Source organism: Talpa europaea (assembly GCF_964194135.1).
Source record: "Talpa europaea genome assembly, chromosome: 1".
Classification (NCBI taxonomy): domain Eukaryota; kingdom Metazoa; phylum Chordata; class Mammalia; order Eulipotyphla; family Talpidae; genus Talpa; species Talpa europaea.
The window spans coordinates 142,305,234-142,320,913 of NC_140073.1; the positions used below are offsets into that span (position 1 = coordinate 142,305,234).

At 46.8% G+C, this 15,680-nt stretch overlaps 1 protein-coding gene across 1 annotated transcript in view; it reads right to left on the minus strand.

Moving 5' to 3' along the window:
- Positions 1 to 14,589, minus strand: part of MARCHF4 (membrane associated ring-CH-type finger 4) — a gene marked incomplete at its 3' end in the record, with an annotated part of 92,835 nt that extends 78,246 nt beyond the window's left edge. The window contains exon 1 of the mRNA XM_084245524.1: positions 14,053 to 14,589. Within this exon, the coding sequence (XP_084101650.1) occupies positions 14,053 to 14,574 (522 nt within the window). The 5' untranslated portion in view covers positions 14,575 to 14,589. The remainder of the gene's footprint in view (positions 1 to 14,052) is intronic.
- Between the last annotated feature and the right edge of the window lie 1,091 nt (positions 14,590 to 15,680).

Sequence of the window (15,680 nt, forward strand, 5' to 3'; positions counted from 1 at the left end):
TCGACACACCTGGAGAATTCCTTTAACTGCCTTCCACCTCCCATCCAGAAGCTTGCTTCTCTGTCAATCATTCTTCAGCTCTCCCAGCATTACTCCTACCCCTCCTGCCCGGTCCTTCAACATGATGGGTTCACCCTAGTCCAAATAACTCATCATGTGGTTACTTCTTACACATCGGTCTCTCACCCTAGACTCTGAGTTCCCCCGCTCATCTCACACTGCCAGGGTGTGGCACCAGCTGTGTTCACTCACTGCAAGTTCACGTGGATCCTTTATCTGCCACCAGGTAGGAAATGGACAAGGGGACATTTTAGTCTTTAGAAATATGCCCTTTGGGATTGGAAGAGCCTTTAAGAGGTCTGGAAACACTCCCTTCTTTGACAAGGCTGCTGGCAGACCCAGTGGGACTCACCCAGGTCCTGTCTGTCTTTGACTCTAGTCCTCAGCATAATTTCACCCAGTTGTCTTGTCCACCTCAGCTAGCTCCACTTCCCTTCTATAAAACCTGTTTAATAATTTTCCTTTCATAGCATTTTTATTAACCAGGCAGTATGCCATACCTTTTTATTAGGGAAAATTGCAAACACATGAAAGCAGAGAGATATGAACAACCCAACATAGCATTTATGAACACATGACCAATCTTGCTTCAACTTTATTCACTGGATTATTTTGAACCAAATTCCAACCATCATATAAAATAAACACTTTATTTGAAGCACATGCATAGGAAGGAAATTTAATTGAAATCATGAGGACCCTCTCTCTATGAGGCTTTTTTTTTTTGATAGGAGGAAAGAGGAGGGAGACATTTGAAATCATATCATACACTCCTCCACAACCAAACCAATTCTTTTTAGTTTTTTAAGGTTTTTTTTTTTTTTCTTGGCAGATGAACACTCGATGGGCATCAGAGGCAAGATGCAAGGCAGTGAGTACAGTACTATATAAAATGTCAGCACTAACTTTGCGAAGACCATATCCTCTGGGCTTTCTCTGAAACAAAATGTGCAAAAAGCAGGTGTAGCCAAATGGACAGAACACTTCAAGTGCCTTTTTTTTTTTCCTGCATTAAATAGTTGCATTGCAGGTGCAGACACACACCTATTACCACACACCTTGAGTTTCTCACTTGCTCCCACCCACATGCATACACAGCAGCTGTGGGCATCTCTGCACCCTCACCATGACTGCTCTCATTTACCTGCAGCTGCCTGGTTTGGAAAGTTATTTTCTAAGCACTTTGGGAAACAGAGCCCCAGCAGTAGAAGGCTTTTCTTTCTAAAGTCACACATTGCTCCACCGCGGCTTAGATCTGTGGCTCCAGGAGGGATAGCCACAAGATGAATCAAAATATACAGCCCACAATCACTTGATGTGCCTCAGCACTGCTTTTGGGGTGTTAGGTTAAGAAGTGTTAAAGAACACGGATAATAGCCAATGTTATTAATGCTGATGATTATTAACTCTGTTTATATGCTTAAGCGCACCATATTGGGCAAACCTCCCTGTGTACTCAGTACTTTTCACTGCTGGTGTGTCACCCTGTCAATCTCAAAACACTTAGCCCACAGCACATATACCTGTGAGGAAATGTGCACGATGTATTTATCATCCTCCTGGAGCAAAGCGGGAGGGGAGAACCAGGAAGAGAACTCATGTTTATAGGCAGCTCCCTTTATGCATGGGAGTCATGCTGTCTACTTAAATCCTCACGACACGTCTATGAAGCATTTTTTTGTATTATCTCCCCAAGACAGATAAAAGATTCAGAGGATTTCAATGATTTTCACAAAGCCACACAACTAGTAAGCATTAAAACCTGAATTCTAACCCAGTTTTTTTCTGTGAAACCCATGCTCTTTTTTTTCTATACTAGTTATTCCCAAATTTTCCAACTATGAGAAACACCTCCCATTAAAATAATTCTTAAACTTTTCATTTTGAAATAATTTCAGACTTATTTTTAAAAATTTGTAAAAATAACACAGAGTCCCCATAGACCCTTTACGCAAACTTCCCCAAAGGTTAGCATCTTTTAGAATCATAGTGCAATGATGAAAATCAGAAATATAAGATTGATACGGGTCTATTATCTACACACCTTATTCAAATGTCACCAACTGTTCCACCCATGTCCAGAATCCAATCCAGATCACACATTATATGAGTTGTCATATTTCCTTGGAGTTCTACAGTCTGGGACAGTTCTTCCATTATTTGCCACTTCTCATGACCTTGACACTTTTGAAAACTGCTGGCTGCTTGCTTTATAGAATATGCCTCAATTTGGGTACCTGTTAATGTTCAAACAGTTTCACAAGTCCTCACTGACTATAGCTGAACTTTGAGTACCTGTCAATTGAGAAGATACTTCTTGAAAAGACACTTTATGAAAGGGAAGGATGCTTTTGATTTTGTTCATCTCAATGATTTTTGTTCATCTCAATTCCAAATATATTTGAAAATGGTGTGGCTAGTGATGAGATAATTTTTATTTAGTGAGCTGGCAATGCTTGGGTATATTTAGTTATATCTATCCCCTGATATCTTGGTCACTCCTCCTGAGGCCACCATATTACAGACATACACACACCAAGGTAGAAATTATTGAAGAAAGTTTGAAGAAGTCAATAGAGAGCTGATGAGGTCAGATAACAACATGCCTATTGGATGATTTTGGGTGGATTGTATGTTCTATGCTATGACTAGTGTTATCTCACTTGAGACTCACAACCACCTCTGAGACAGATATTGTTACTCTCATTCTACAGTGGAGGAAATAAAGATTCCAAGTCTGTAAGTGACTTGCCCAAAGTTGCACATGCACTGTATAGCACCACTGGATTTGAAAGATTTTCTTATCCCCTAAAAGCCCATGTTCTTATCCACCATGCTAATTTGTCCAAAAGCATCACTGATTTCTTAGCTTCTTTTTGTTGCTGCCTGAGACTTCATTTCCTATTTTCAAAATTCTTTACCTAATTTGGTCCTTAAGGGCCAGTTTTAAAGTTATTCTTCTAGGGAGACTTCATGGCTGAAGGGAGGAATTGGGCTTATACCACCCCCAGGATTTATACCAGTTCCTCTACCTGATATTGTGAACTAGAAGGGATTTGGACATTCCTGAGTACAATCTCTTCCTTTTATAAATGACAAAATAATAATAAAACTACTAGTATTTATTGAGTTCTTACTGTGGGCCAGGGAGTGCTTTAAAAGCTCAGTGTGTGGTGTCTCATGTAACTCTCACAACCCTAAGAGGGAGGTACTAATACTGTGGAGGGCTTTCTAGAGCTCCCCCATATCTGCATTTCCTCTTTCCAGCACCCAAGAGGATTCCACTCCCCACCCCTCTGACTGTTAGGGGGAACTGTGTGTCTAAATCCAACCAATGCGTTGTAGGCAAAAGTGATGTGTCATTGCTGAGCTGCATTGTTGATATTCAGCAAGCTGTGAGGGAAGTAGCTGTGCACCCACTGCTTCCTGGCTCTGGGACTCTGGGGCTACCTGAGGGAGGTGCCTGATTTGACTTCACTCAAAAGTATCCTTGAATTCAGGAGTAGAAAGTGATGGCTGCGTTAGCCAGGGAAATTAGCATTAGCTGGGTAGTAGACAAACTCCACATCTCAAAGTGTGCATGGTCCTCATGTCACAGGTCTCATCTTCCATCCAGGGCAAATCCATCCAAAACATGTAGCTCTCAGGTCACTGAGGCAGGCTAGACAGACAGGTACAAGAGGTTTCCCTTCCTGCCCTGCCTGAGTAACACCTACTTTCTTCATAGTCACATGGCCCCATGCCTTCCCAATTAACTCCTCCCCTTTTTTCCACTGCCCACATCTCTTTTCCTTTTGTATCTGCGAACCTCAGGCTCAGTAAAGGCATTTCTTCTCCCCATTTCTCTGCCTCCTCAAACTGCTGCCTAATACACAGTAATCCTGAAGTGATCACCTGTTTTGACATGTTAAAGTCAGTGATTTTGAATGCAGATTCCAAGGCATTTCCTGAGCCCATGGCCTAGCACGCTGCATTTCCCCTTCCTGAGGTACCTCTTGGTGCCCAACAACACTTCAGAACTATTGGCAACTGTGCAGCCCAGGTCAGTGCCACCCAGCTTCAGTCACTTAGACATTTTTTACGTATTCATGAGCCAGCTATACGATTATCTTCATATAACAGTTTCTCTAAATGTTTCGTATTTTCACTTCAATAAATCATTCTAAAAAAGACTATTTATTGTTACCATAAATAAAAAGTTGGTATCATTTATCATAGAAGGAATAGACAAGCTGTGATATGTCCACATAGCAGGATATGAATCTCGGCTACAAAGGAATGTGCTATCAGTCATGAGAGGACACGGAGGAGCTGTAAGTGCATATTGCCAAGTGAAAGAAGCCAATCTGAAATGGCCATACACTGTGTCATTGCAACTATTTGATGTTCTGGAAAAAGCTAGACACTATTGGCAGGAGTTTGGGAGGGAGGGGCAGAGGAATGAGTGAATGGAGCACAGGGGATTCTGAAGGCAGTGATATTATTCTGTATGATACTATAATGGTAGCTGGATACCATTCTCCATTTGTCAAAGCTCTTGGAACATACAACACCAAAAGCAGGCCCCCATGTGAACTATGGGCACTGGGCGATAATGTTGTGTCAGTGTTGGTTCATCAATTATAACAAATCCACCACTCTGGAGCAGGGTGCTGACGGTGTGAGTGGCTATGTGTGAGAGAGTGAGTATATGGGAACTCTGTACTTCCAGCTCAGTTTTGCAGTGAACCTAAAACTGCTCTAAAATATACGTATATTCTCTCTGTATATAGAGTAGATAAATCAAAACAAAACAAGATGATAGAATTCTAGCTAGATATTACTGGGTCCAAAGGCTCTGAGCCTGTCACCTTCTCCTTTGTTTACATAGGAGATTGACAAGTGTTAGAAAGGTGGCGAAGACATGTTATCACTCCCATGAGATTTTCTTCTGAACATAACCGCAGGCATGAAAGCAAACTGAAAAGAGAACAACATTCTCACTTGGGATCAACGTCACTTAGCATCATGTCTGTCTGGAACTCCCATCCTGTCCCAGGCCTGCATCCCTGTCTAAGGACAAAGTCAGATATGCACGCCTTCCTGTCACACGTGAGGCAGCGTGTCCTCTGCTCCTTCCCTAACACACTCCACTACGTGCTTGACTCCTGGACCCAGGGACTCAGAGTTCAGGAAAGTGTTTTGCTTCATGGCTCCTGCCAAAGAATGCAGCTGAATGAAGACCCATCGGGGATGTGATGATGGATAAAGACATCTTCGCTGGGAGTGAGGGATCAGGCATGAGACAGTGCAGCCAAGCCAGGCAGTAGAGGCCACAAAGTCAGTAGAATGGAGACACTAGATTTGTTGAAGTGACCAATGCGGCTAAACCTGTTCCCACAGGCTCTGGGGAGCTGACACAGCCTCCTGGGCTGGGCACAGACTACCACTTGGGGATACTTTGCCTCCAGATGCTGAAGACCCCAGCTCCATGTGGCAGGCCTCATGGCACCTGCAAGCTCCTGTAGCTGCAGCTCCACCTTGCACATGGGTCAGTACCTGGGCTTCTCTCTCTTTCTCCCTTGGTTGTTCTCCCTCTACCCTGTTAGTTAAGTAAGTCACTTTTTTTCTCTTGTGCTTCTCCAAAGGCCTTTGGTTTGCATGTGTGGCAGCGAGTGCATGGACCCAGACTGGTAAGAGAAGTTCGGACCTGGTGTCAGACTTAGACCCTTGGCCTGGTGACAAATCTAGACACCCATCCTTGATTGTCAGGCACAAAAACAGCAGGGGGCTTATTGCAGTCGAAGCCTAGCCTTCCTTAGAGCATGTGATATTTTTAGAGATGCCGGTAAGAGAGGGTCATAGGAAAGGCAGCAGTGCAAACTGGACCCCCCACTCCTGGTCTCCGAGCCACACAGAGCAAATGGGGTAACTATTACTCCTGTTTATGAACAGCTGCCATGTATCTAGAACTTTAATACACCATGCCAACCCCTCACGACAAGTGTTCAAGCTCAATGTTTTATTCCCCTTTTTGAAACAATGAAATCTCGATCCAAAGAGATTAAGTAAGTTGCCTGAGACTACCCAGCCGGGAAGGGCACAAGTTGGGACTGAAATCCACATCTCTCTGGCTTCAAATCCCATGTTCTTTCCATCATGCTGCAATAGAATGAGGAAAGATCTGCTCCTGGCCAAGGGGTCTCAAGCCAGGATCATGTGCACTGATTACTGGGACAAGAGTCATCACCATTTATCATTACAGAATCAGAGAAGGAGGCTGGAGGGGATGGTTGGGATCCTCTACTCCTACGTCCCTTAAGGGACCAGCCATATTCCCTTTGCTATCTTAAGTCATACACACACAAGGATATATGTATGTGCACACACATGCACACACAAATACACCCTACACCATGTGTTCACTAGGGACCAAAGACTAACTCTATTAGTCTGGAATAAATATGTGCCAGGGAGGGAAAGAATTAACAGATACTGAGCTCCTACTGTTTGCAGTCATGTGCTAGCCAGTAGGATGGCTTCAAGAAGCCTCTTTAGAAGAAATTGATGTTGACTGTGCTCCACCACATCCAAAGTAACCTTTCCATAGAAGGAAACTGGCTAGGTCTGTCCTCAACAGCTCTCAACACAAACCCTGGGAAATCCTCATGAGTGCAAGGAGGGGTGTGTCTCCTGTGGGCGTGGATCTGGGCGCTGCACAGAGTCTGTGTTAGCAGATCCCTCTTCCCCTGACAGTTTGCATCTACCTGGAACTGAAATGTAACCTATCCAATTTTGACTGTGTTGTCCTGAAGCAGCCGCCCCGTTTTCACTGTTAACAAACACAGAAGGAGGGAGGTATCAAATGCACACTATACGTAGTACACACACGTAGACTCTGTCTTACATATGAGGCATCTCAGGAGGGGGATGGTGTGCAACTCGGTCAGTGTTTGCATGCCAGCTCCTTTACATTTGGGCTCGCTTCCAACTTGGCTTCCTTCCCAGCAAACAAGAAGCAGCTCGCTCATTCCCACACTCCTTGGAGTAAGTATCCCCTCCTCCTAAAATCTACTCGCCCTCCCCCAACTCACAGGCCACAGCTGGGCTTCTCAACATTCCAGCTGGAAAAGAGAAGGTGGGGTGGGAGGGAGGGAGGAGACAGAGGCCGAAACAGAGGCAGAGAAGGCTTCCCAATAGCTTTTCTCCTCCCAGGCTCTTTTGAAGCCCATGGTTCTCTCCTGCCCTACAGCTTTATTCACTAACTCTCTGTATGGGGGCCTCAGCCAGAAGTCTCAGCTAATAAATGAACCAATCCACCCCAAGAAGGTGCAGGCTGGCAAGTGAAGAGGGATTACTCCAAAGTGAACACTGCACGGTGGATCAACAGACGACTGAGAGAAGAATCACTATGTGGCAGACCTGACACCAGGTGTCTCTCCTCCTCCATCCCTCTTTCTGAGAAAGCAAGACAGATCACTCAGTGACGTGCTCAGGTGCACACGTGTGCATGTGTACGTGCAAGTCACAGCTACGTCTGGGAAGCATCCAGCACCTGATGGTGGCACTGGCATTCTTACCTCGTCTCCCACCAAAGAATTAGAGTGCAGGTAAGAGTCCTAGAGTGAGGGAAGGGTCCTTGGAGATTCCAATTTTAATAAGACCATGACTGGCTGGAATAAGAACCCAAAGGCTATAGTGTATGGGGAATATAATCAAGATGAAAAAGCATACATTGTGCAAAAATGAAAAATGATGTAAGAATTACATAAAATAATAAAAAAAGAATTTCTTTTTTTTTAAAGATTTATTGATTGATTGATTTATACATATATGCATACAAGCACTGGGTACAGTCAGAAGCGCGGGAGGGTGAGAGAATTCACCAGAGCCAGAGCGGGGAGCAGAGCAGGCAGAAGGACCGAAGTACACTGCTGAGGGGAGCAGCGGGCGGCAGGAGAGGGCTGCGCGCCATGTGGGACCCTCCTCCGGTGGCCTGGGAGCAGCCGGGGATCGAACCGGCGCCGCAGAGGCCGCGGGCAGCTTCGCAACCCAGTGCTCAACCGCTGCGCCACCGGGGAGGCCCTAAAAAAAGAATTTCAAGGAAAAAAACTAGATGGAAAAATTAAACTATCCCACTCCTGACTCAGGATGGGGGGTGGTACCTGGGCTTCCCCTTTTCTTGAGTGAGTGCTTTGGTTCATGATGGCATCTGTTGCCCCTGGTTTCATGGATGCTTGCTCTCCCGCTGCAGGACATGCATGGTGTGAGTTCACGATTGCAGCAATCATGTGATTGCTAACAACCTGGGAGTTCAATGAGCACAGGACAGAAATTTTTTTTCCATCTTTGCTGAAGACATATTCACATGTGCCACGGATTGTGTACTCTCGGACTAGAAATCCTGGGTTGAGATAACCTCTTGAATGGTAAGGGATGCAGACTCATTTCTTCCTGCTTAGATTACAAATATCTCTGGCCCCTAAAACAATCTCATTGTAATGAACCAACTCAAGGTCAGGTGGGACCTTGAGAGTCACGATTCTCAGTTACACACATGACCCCTCTTCTAAGACAGTCAATACTGTCTTGGGGCAGCTTTCATAGAAAGTCCTTTCTTTTTTTATTTTATTTTTTTATGCATACAAGAGCTGGGTACAGGCCGGAGGTGTGGGGTAGGGGTAGGGGATGAGAGGATTCACCAGAGACAGAGAGGGGAACAGAACAGGCAGACTGACTGAAATACACTGCTGAGGGGAGCAGCAGGTGAGTCAGGAGAGGTCTGCTGCACCATGTGGGTAGCTCCCTGGCTAGGGATCGAACTCATGCTGCAGAGGCTGTGGTTAGCTTCATAGGTTCCCTTGCGCCACTAGGGAGGTCCCAAAAGTCCTTTCTAATATCAAAACCTAAGTTGGTTTCCTGGAGATTCCATTGCCGACCAAGGCACTGCCCTTTGTGTTCTCATGGAATGAGCTTGCCCCTCTGCACAGCACATTCAGCATTTGCTGCCAGTGAGTATTTTTCATTTTGGGGTTTTCTTGTCCCAGGTCCCCTTTCAAGGGAGCTGCTCATAGGATGAGCTCTAGAGGCTCATGCACTCAACAAAAACATATGTAGAGTCTGAACAAGGTGAAACCACTGGATTGGGAGCTGATGACCCAATGATGAGCAAATGCCCATGAGTGGTTGCTTCCAAGCAACTCAATCCCTTTGCAGCACCACCATTAGACTGAGGTGAGAGGATTCCTTGTGTAAAGGGTCCCATGCTGGTCCTTCTTAGCCATACCCCGAGCAGCATGCAGGGTCAAGGAGCCATGCCCCTCTTTTAGAACATACTCTGACTCTGTGGGGCTCTGGAATTCCTGCCTTTTCAGCCATGAGCCTGCTCCCAGGAGTTACAGGTTTCTCTTCTTCAGGCTTAAAGTGAGAGGGAGGGTATTTGGGGGTGTTCAGACAGTTTCCCCAAGCCAGCTGGAGTGTCCCCACATGTGTCTGAGATTCCTCACAGCTCAAGATAAAGCCAGCAGTGGGAAAAGATCAGAGCAGCCTGTAGACTGAGCCAGATATCCCCAATTCAGCTAGCACAGAATTCAGGGGAATCTGAAAGTTTTAAACTCAAACCCATCTTCCAGGTTGTGCTAAAGCTGTGTTTGCCAGGAGAGGAGGTTAGAATGTACTTTGTTTAACAATTTTTAGGAGGATTTGTTAATTTTAAGTATTCTGACCCCTGGTATCTGAGCCTCTGCCTATACTATTGTTCTAGGTCCATAAATGTTAGAGATAGGATTATGCTTTGTGGAGACAGATGTTAAATAATCACACAAAGAAATGCAAACATGAATGCAGTGCCAGAATAAGTCCACCATTTGGATCACTCCAGGATTTTCATCATGTCATGAGACCTCCCTGCCAACTCTCTCCCCAAGAGCCCAAAATACTAACAAAATATTGCACACCACACTTGCCCACACTTGCCAGGGAAGTGAACGCTAGAAAAAAGATTGAGAGGCAGACCAAGCCTGTTCAACTCTCAGACTCATTTCGTGCTTTTCATTAGGTCCAAATCAGGGCTCCTGCCCACCATCCAGGGTGGATTTCCACTTTGCATCAACCTCCAGGAGCTCCACAGTTGATCCTCACCCCCATGCCCACCAGGAGGCAGTCTTTGTCCAGTTAGCCATGTGCTCACATGTCACCTCCTTCCAGCTGTCTAACCCCAGGTTTACCATTCTCATTGGTCTCCAGCAGCAGCAGAGAAGGCTTCTCTGACTAATTTGGGAGAGAGTAGAGAATTCTCCCACTTGTCTCTCAATAGGCACCCCATCCACTGGCCGCTTTTAAGCATGCATCTCTTTCTTATCCCAATATCCTTGTAATCCACCTCCAACTCCATGATATCTACCAGATTCTGCGAGGGCTGGTTTAGAGTGTGAAAGTCCCACAGGGTGGGCCACATCTGCCCCGTGTCTGCAGAGCAGGCTTGGCAGAGCTGCAACAGGGGTAGACATGTAATGCAGATGCTGGTGATGGAACAAGGGAGCAGCACGCGGCTGGAGCACTGTCAGTGCACTAGACGCAATCTGCTTCCAGCCACAGCAGTCCTCCTGCGGCCTGGAAGCTGGGCACACGCTGCTTTTCAATGAGGAAGGAGAGCATCCTCTTGCCTCTGAGACAGCAACAACACTGTGGCAGCACTGCTTTAACCATGTGGACTGATCTGGTGCTCAGAAAAACCTTTTACAGTGGGGATTATCATTTTTCATCCCTGTTTTATAAATAAGAAACCCACGGCAAAGAGAGACTGTGTAATTTGTTCAAGCTCCAAACTGGGGCCATCTGGCTTTGGAGACCTCAGCGTACCTACCATGGTGCACTGTCCCGGAAGCCAACTAGTGCAGTGCCAACCAAAAATAGAGAGTGGAGAGAGTGCCACAAGGCTTTGGGCCCACACTCTCCTGGCTCCTTGCCCCCCGTCCAACCTCAATGAATGACCGAGAAGAGGAGAAATCTCTGTCAGCACAGAGCCACGTTGGCTCTCAGAGCATCTGTTCATACCCTGTTCCCTCTCATCCTCCTGTCCTCTATTTTGTTTCTCAGATGTGCTAAGCTTGTTTGCATTTAGGCCTTTGAGCTTGCTGTTTGCTCTTCCCTAGACCTATGCATCCCTGGGTCCTTATCTCAGTGTCAGCTCAGTCGGCACAGTCTTAGGAAGGTTGTTCCTGATCACTGTCTAATGCAACCACAGCTTTCCTTTTAATTCCTGTCTAATTCATTTCTAATACTTCACTTTCATCACAGCACTGAACACTACCTACTAGTTTACTTGTCTGTTTCTGTGTCTCCACTGGAATGTCAGCTTCAGGAGAGCAGTGCCTACCACCATATCTGGCACAGTGCCGGTGTCCAATAAGCATTTGTTAAATAAATGCACGCATGAATGAATGGGTATGACATCCTTTAGAGATCTGTGCAAAGGTGGAACTAGTCTGATACTCCAGTTGTGTCTCCCTAGTTGGTGAGAAAAAAAAAAATGAATCCTCATTGTTTGCAATCTTTTAGTCCCTGGAGCAGAGGCAAATGACAGGAGAACCGCTCAGTCCCTTTGTTGGGGCAGGGGAATGAGGAGAGCCCAAGCACAGAGAGAAAAGACCAAGACATTGAGTTACCAGGGCTGCAGACTACACGCACTGCCTTCAGGACCATGTGTGGACAGCAGCTGGACAGCGCTCTGTACAGAAACTCACCCTCTTTCACTCCCACCTCCCTTCCTAGAGAATTTCCCCCAGCTTTTGCCCTTCATCTTCCTTCCCCATTGAAATGAGCAGAAAGGGAGAAAATGAGACACGTCTCACCTGTATCACTCTTACTACCACTATAGCACGGTCTCATCAAAATGCCCTGGCTCCTGCACAGATAAAGCAAACTCCCAGAATGAAGTAATAATATACAGGGAGTTCTTGAGTTGATCCAGTCTTAGTGATGACAGGCCCCTCTATGCCTCCCACATAATAGTAGAGCCTATTCATTTATTGGTGTTAACATTTTTATTCAATGCTTTGTTTATGGCATGTCACGAAAGCAATAAACAAGAAATGAAAGCTCCTAGCCTCCAACAAACTCTGTATCGTGTGAGCACACCTCACGAAGTTTTCTCATGATCCCTTTCTTTTTTTCAACAAAACATAGCTTTTCCATGATGAAAAATACATGCCATTTCATACTAAGCCCTTCCAAGGCATTTCATGCTTATTATCTCTAGATCCTTCCAACATACTCATAAAGAAAGGGACAGGAAATGTTGTCACTAATCACAGAACTTGGAAAGAGGACCCAGAGGTGTAAAGTGACTCGAAGAAGTTCACACAGGAAGAGAAATATCATTTGAACAGACTCCATGTCCTGCTGCTTTCTAGAGACAAAGGTGTTCTTGCCAGAAGTCATTCTCCCAGCAGCCCCTGTTGCATGCACACCTGAGCCAGCCTATATGGGAGAAGAAAGGAATAGCTTAAGATGTTAGGAAGAGAAATTATTTGTTCTTTCAGAAAAGATGAAGGGCAAGATGCTGGCCAGGAGCACCCCAAAGTGTGACATCAGTCTTGCTCTCAGCCAAGCCACTCTGCCTCATGTCTGCTAGAGCTGCAGCACTGGAAATGGAGAAAAGAGGTGAAAGGAGGGCACTGAGCAGCACCCTAAGCTTCTTGCCTAGCAGAAGTCCAGAACTTCATTTGGGACTTCAGGCAGTTGCAGTTACAAGAATCTCTCAGCCTCTCAGAGACATTTATTCACACTCAGAACTATCTCACCTCCTCTGGAAATGCCCAGAAGGTGGCCCCAGCCATCTCAAGTGCTTGGCCCATTCAGAACAATGATTAAATGAATGAAACAGCAGCTAAGCCTGCCTCTCACAGAGCAAACTCTCAGCAAGAGCCGGAGCCACCCAGGAGCACCAGTCTGGCATCTGCTTCAGGGTCCGTTTTTCAGGTGGCCCCCAAAGTCCTCCTTCCACATCTGGGAAATTATTGAAGTGACTAATGTGACCACAGGACTCCGCCCACGGTAATCTTTCTGCAACATCACTAACGAGATCAGATTTTCAGACGAGCCTTTCCCACATAGAGTTCTTTGGAAACAATTCATGACTTCAGAAGACTGTATAGATGCTTTCTGGTATTGGAGACGCTCTATTGGAAGTGAAGATGGAAGGGATGGGGTGTGTCTGTGAAAATATGAATGAATCAGACTTGCAAAGACTCTGTGGCCCAAGGGGTACTTGGCATTCCCTAAACAAAAGGATAGGGAGAGTTTAAGGGACATCCTAAATTCACATGCTTCAGGCCTGAGAGGAGGAGGAGATAGGACACGATTCCCTGCTCCCTTCTCCATGTGCCTAGTTCACTCTCGCTCCACTTACCTATCTGCTTTCAAACAAGGAAACACTTGAGTCTGCCAAGAACTGTATTAGCAAACTCGTGAGTTCCTGGGCCTAGACACCCTCTCCATGCCTACAGCTGAGCATTTTGATAAAATAGGGGAGGGGATGGCCTCCAAGTGAAAAATAGGCTAAGGATCCCTGGATTTCAGTCTCAGAAAACAGGGAAAGAGAAGATCTTGGCACCTTTCAGAAAGGGAAATGTTTGGATCCAGGACTGAAAACAGATTCAAAACAGTCAGGGGAAATCAGAGACGAGGGCAACAAGTATGAGTGGGCCATGAAGTCCCTTCATTTCATCTCTTCTGACTCTGGATCTTCTAGTTTGAGGATGCTTACAGAATTTTTGAGTGGAAATGAAGACACAGCATCAAAAAGCAAAGGCAAAAATCTAGGGTACCACTGAGTCACAGGCTCCGCCAGGATCCAGACACTTCATGGGCAAACTTAACCACAAGAAACATCTGTGAGAAGTTCTTAAAAGTTAAGAGTCCTCGCGCCAGAGACAGTACAATGGTTCAAGCAGTAATCTAGAAAACCTGGGGATACCACAAGGAAGCAAGAGAAAGGAAAAAGGCTCTCACCTGTTCTGGCCCTTGGAAGCAGATGCGGCAGAGCGGGGTCCTCATGCCACTGTCCAGGCTGCTGCCCAGTGAGTAGCGGTCCTCAGCCTTCCCCTTACAGAAGTCATCCGAGGAGGCACTGCTGAGCAGCGAGGCGGGTGGCTCTGAGGCTGGGCCACCCCAGTCATCTTCCACAGAGGAAGGTGGCAAAGGTGGTGGAGGTGTGAGAGGAGGGGTCTCCCTGCCCACTCCTTCTCGAGGGCCCCTCCAACCTGCCCACCCCCCGGCACCCAGAGCCGGAAGGGTGTTGTTGTTGGCCGCCAAACCGGGGGGCTGGGGTTCACCATGCATGGGCAGGGGCGCTGGAGGAGGGGGGCGCCGCAGCAGGAAAACCTTCAGGTCATTGAAGAGCATGCGGCAGCGGCACTTGAGGAGACCCTGGTGGCGCAACATCTGGGGAGCCGGGGCGCACAATCCACAGCGGTACCAGGCACAGGAACAGCAGCACCACCACCAGAGCAGCCCACTCAGGGGCATCAGCATGTGCCCAGTGGAAGCAGAGAGCCCGGGAGGGGCAGTTGGAGTCTTTGCAGAGGAAGATAGGGTGGTTTTAGGGGGTCCACGGAGTATCTGTGTTATGGGGGGTTACTTTCTCACTGGCTCCTCTTAAACCCCCTCCAACTAGCACATAAATTGCTCAGGACCGAGAACTGTGAGTCACTGTTTCTGAACTTTACCTGTAGAGCCCCCCCAAAAAAGATTTTTTTGCTCTCCCACCCCAACCTTAGGCTTTGCTCAGGGTATCTGTCTCCTTTCTGCCTTTGACCTGGGGGCACTGCTAGGGTAGGGAGAATAGACAAAAAATGTTGAGGATGAAAGGTTAGGGCCTTGAGATCAAGGTCTAGTTGTTAGAAAGTTCCCCAAGAGAGAACCACTGAGTTCTTTTCAAATTCCTAGGTGTGGGAAATCTCTTTTTATAAAAGGCTGGGGAAGATTTTAAATTAAATTTGAAGTGGGCTGAGCGAGTCTTAGGGCAAACTGGCTCAGTGAAGAATCAAGGACTGCTTGTGCAAGAGAGAAAAGGTGGTTTCCCTCAGGCAGCGGGAGATTGCTTGGGGTGAGGGGTGGCAAGGCAGGGAGGAGAGGAGGCAGGGAGAAGTTTTAATTCTCTTGGGCAGAAAACTGGGGCAATTAACCCCAGAAGCACCAGAGTTGCTTTCAAGAGAGCAGTTCCGTGTGGGGGGAGGGATTGCAGGTGAAAGGGGCTGGGGTCTGTGCTTTGCCTCTGCAGCCAAAGGGCTGAACAGAGAGGTGTGGGGGTGGGGGGCCAATTTGGAGAACACAAGTGGGAAAATACGGGATTTGGGAGTGGGGGAGAGAAAAGGGAAGAACGAAAAGATCTTTTAACCCTTGCAGACCCTCCTCCTTCCTGAGCATGAAGACCCCGGCTAGAGGAAGGGCGTGTGTACGGGGTGGGGCGGGGTGGGGGGAGGGAGGGGGCCGTGGAGCAGAGAGTAGGGGTAGAGAAGAGGGCCGTGTGGGCGGGAACAGGAGGAAGGAGTAGTTAGTTACATGATCTCAGCCCCCAGCCCACCCCTGCGACAGTCGATCAATCCGTGGCCCCCTCCCCTTGTCTCCATCAAAGGCCC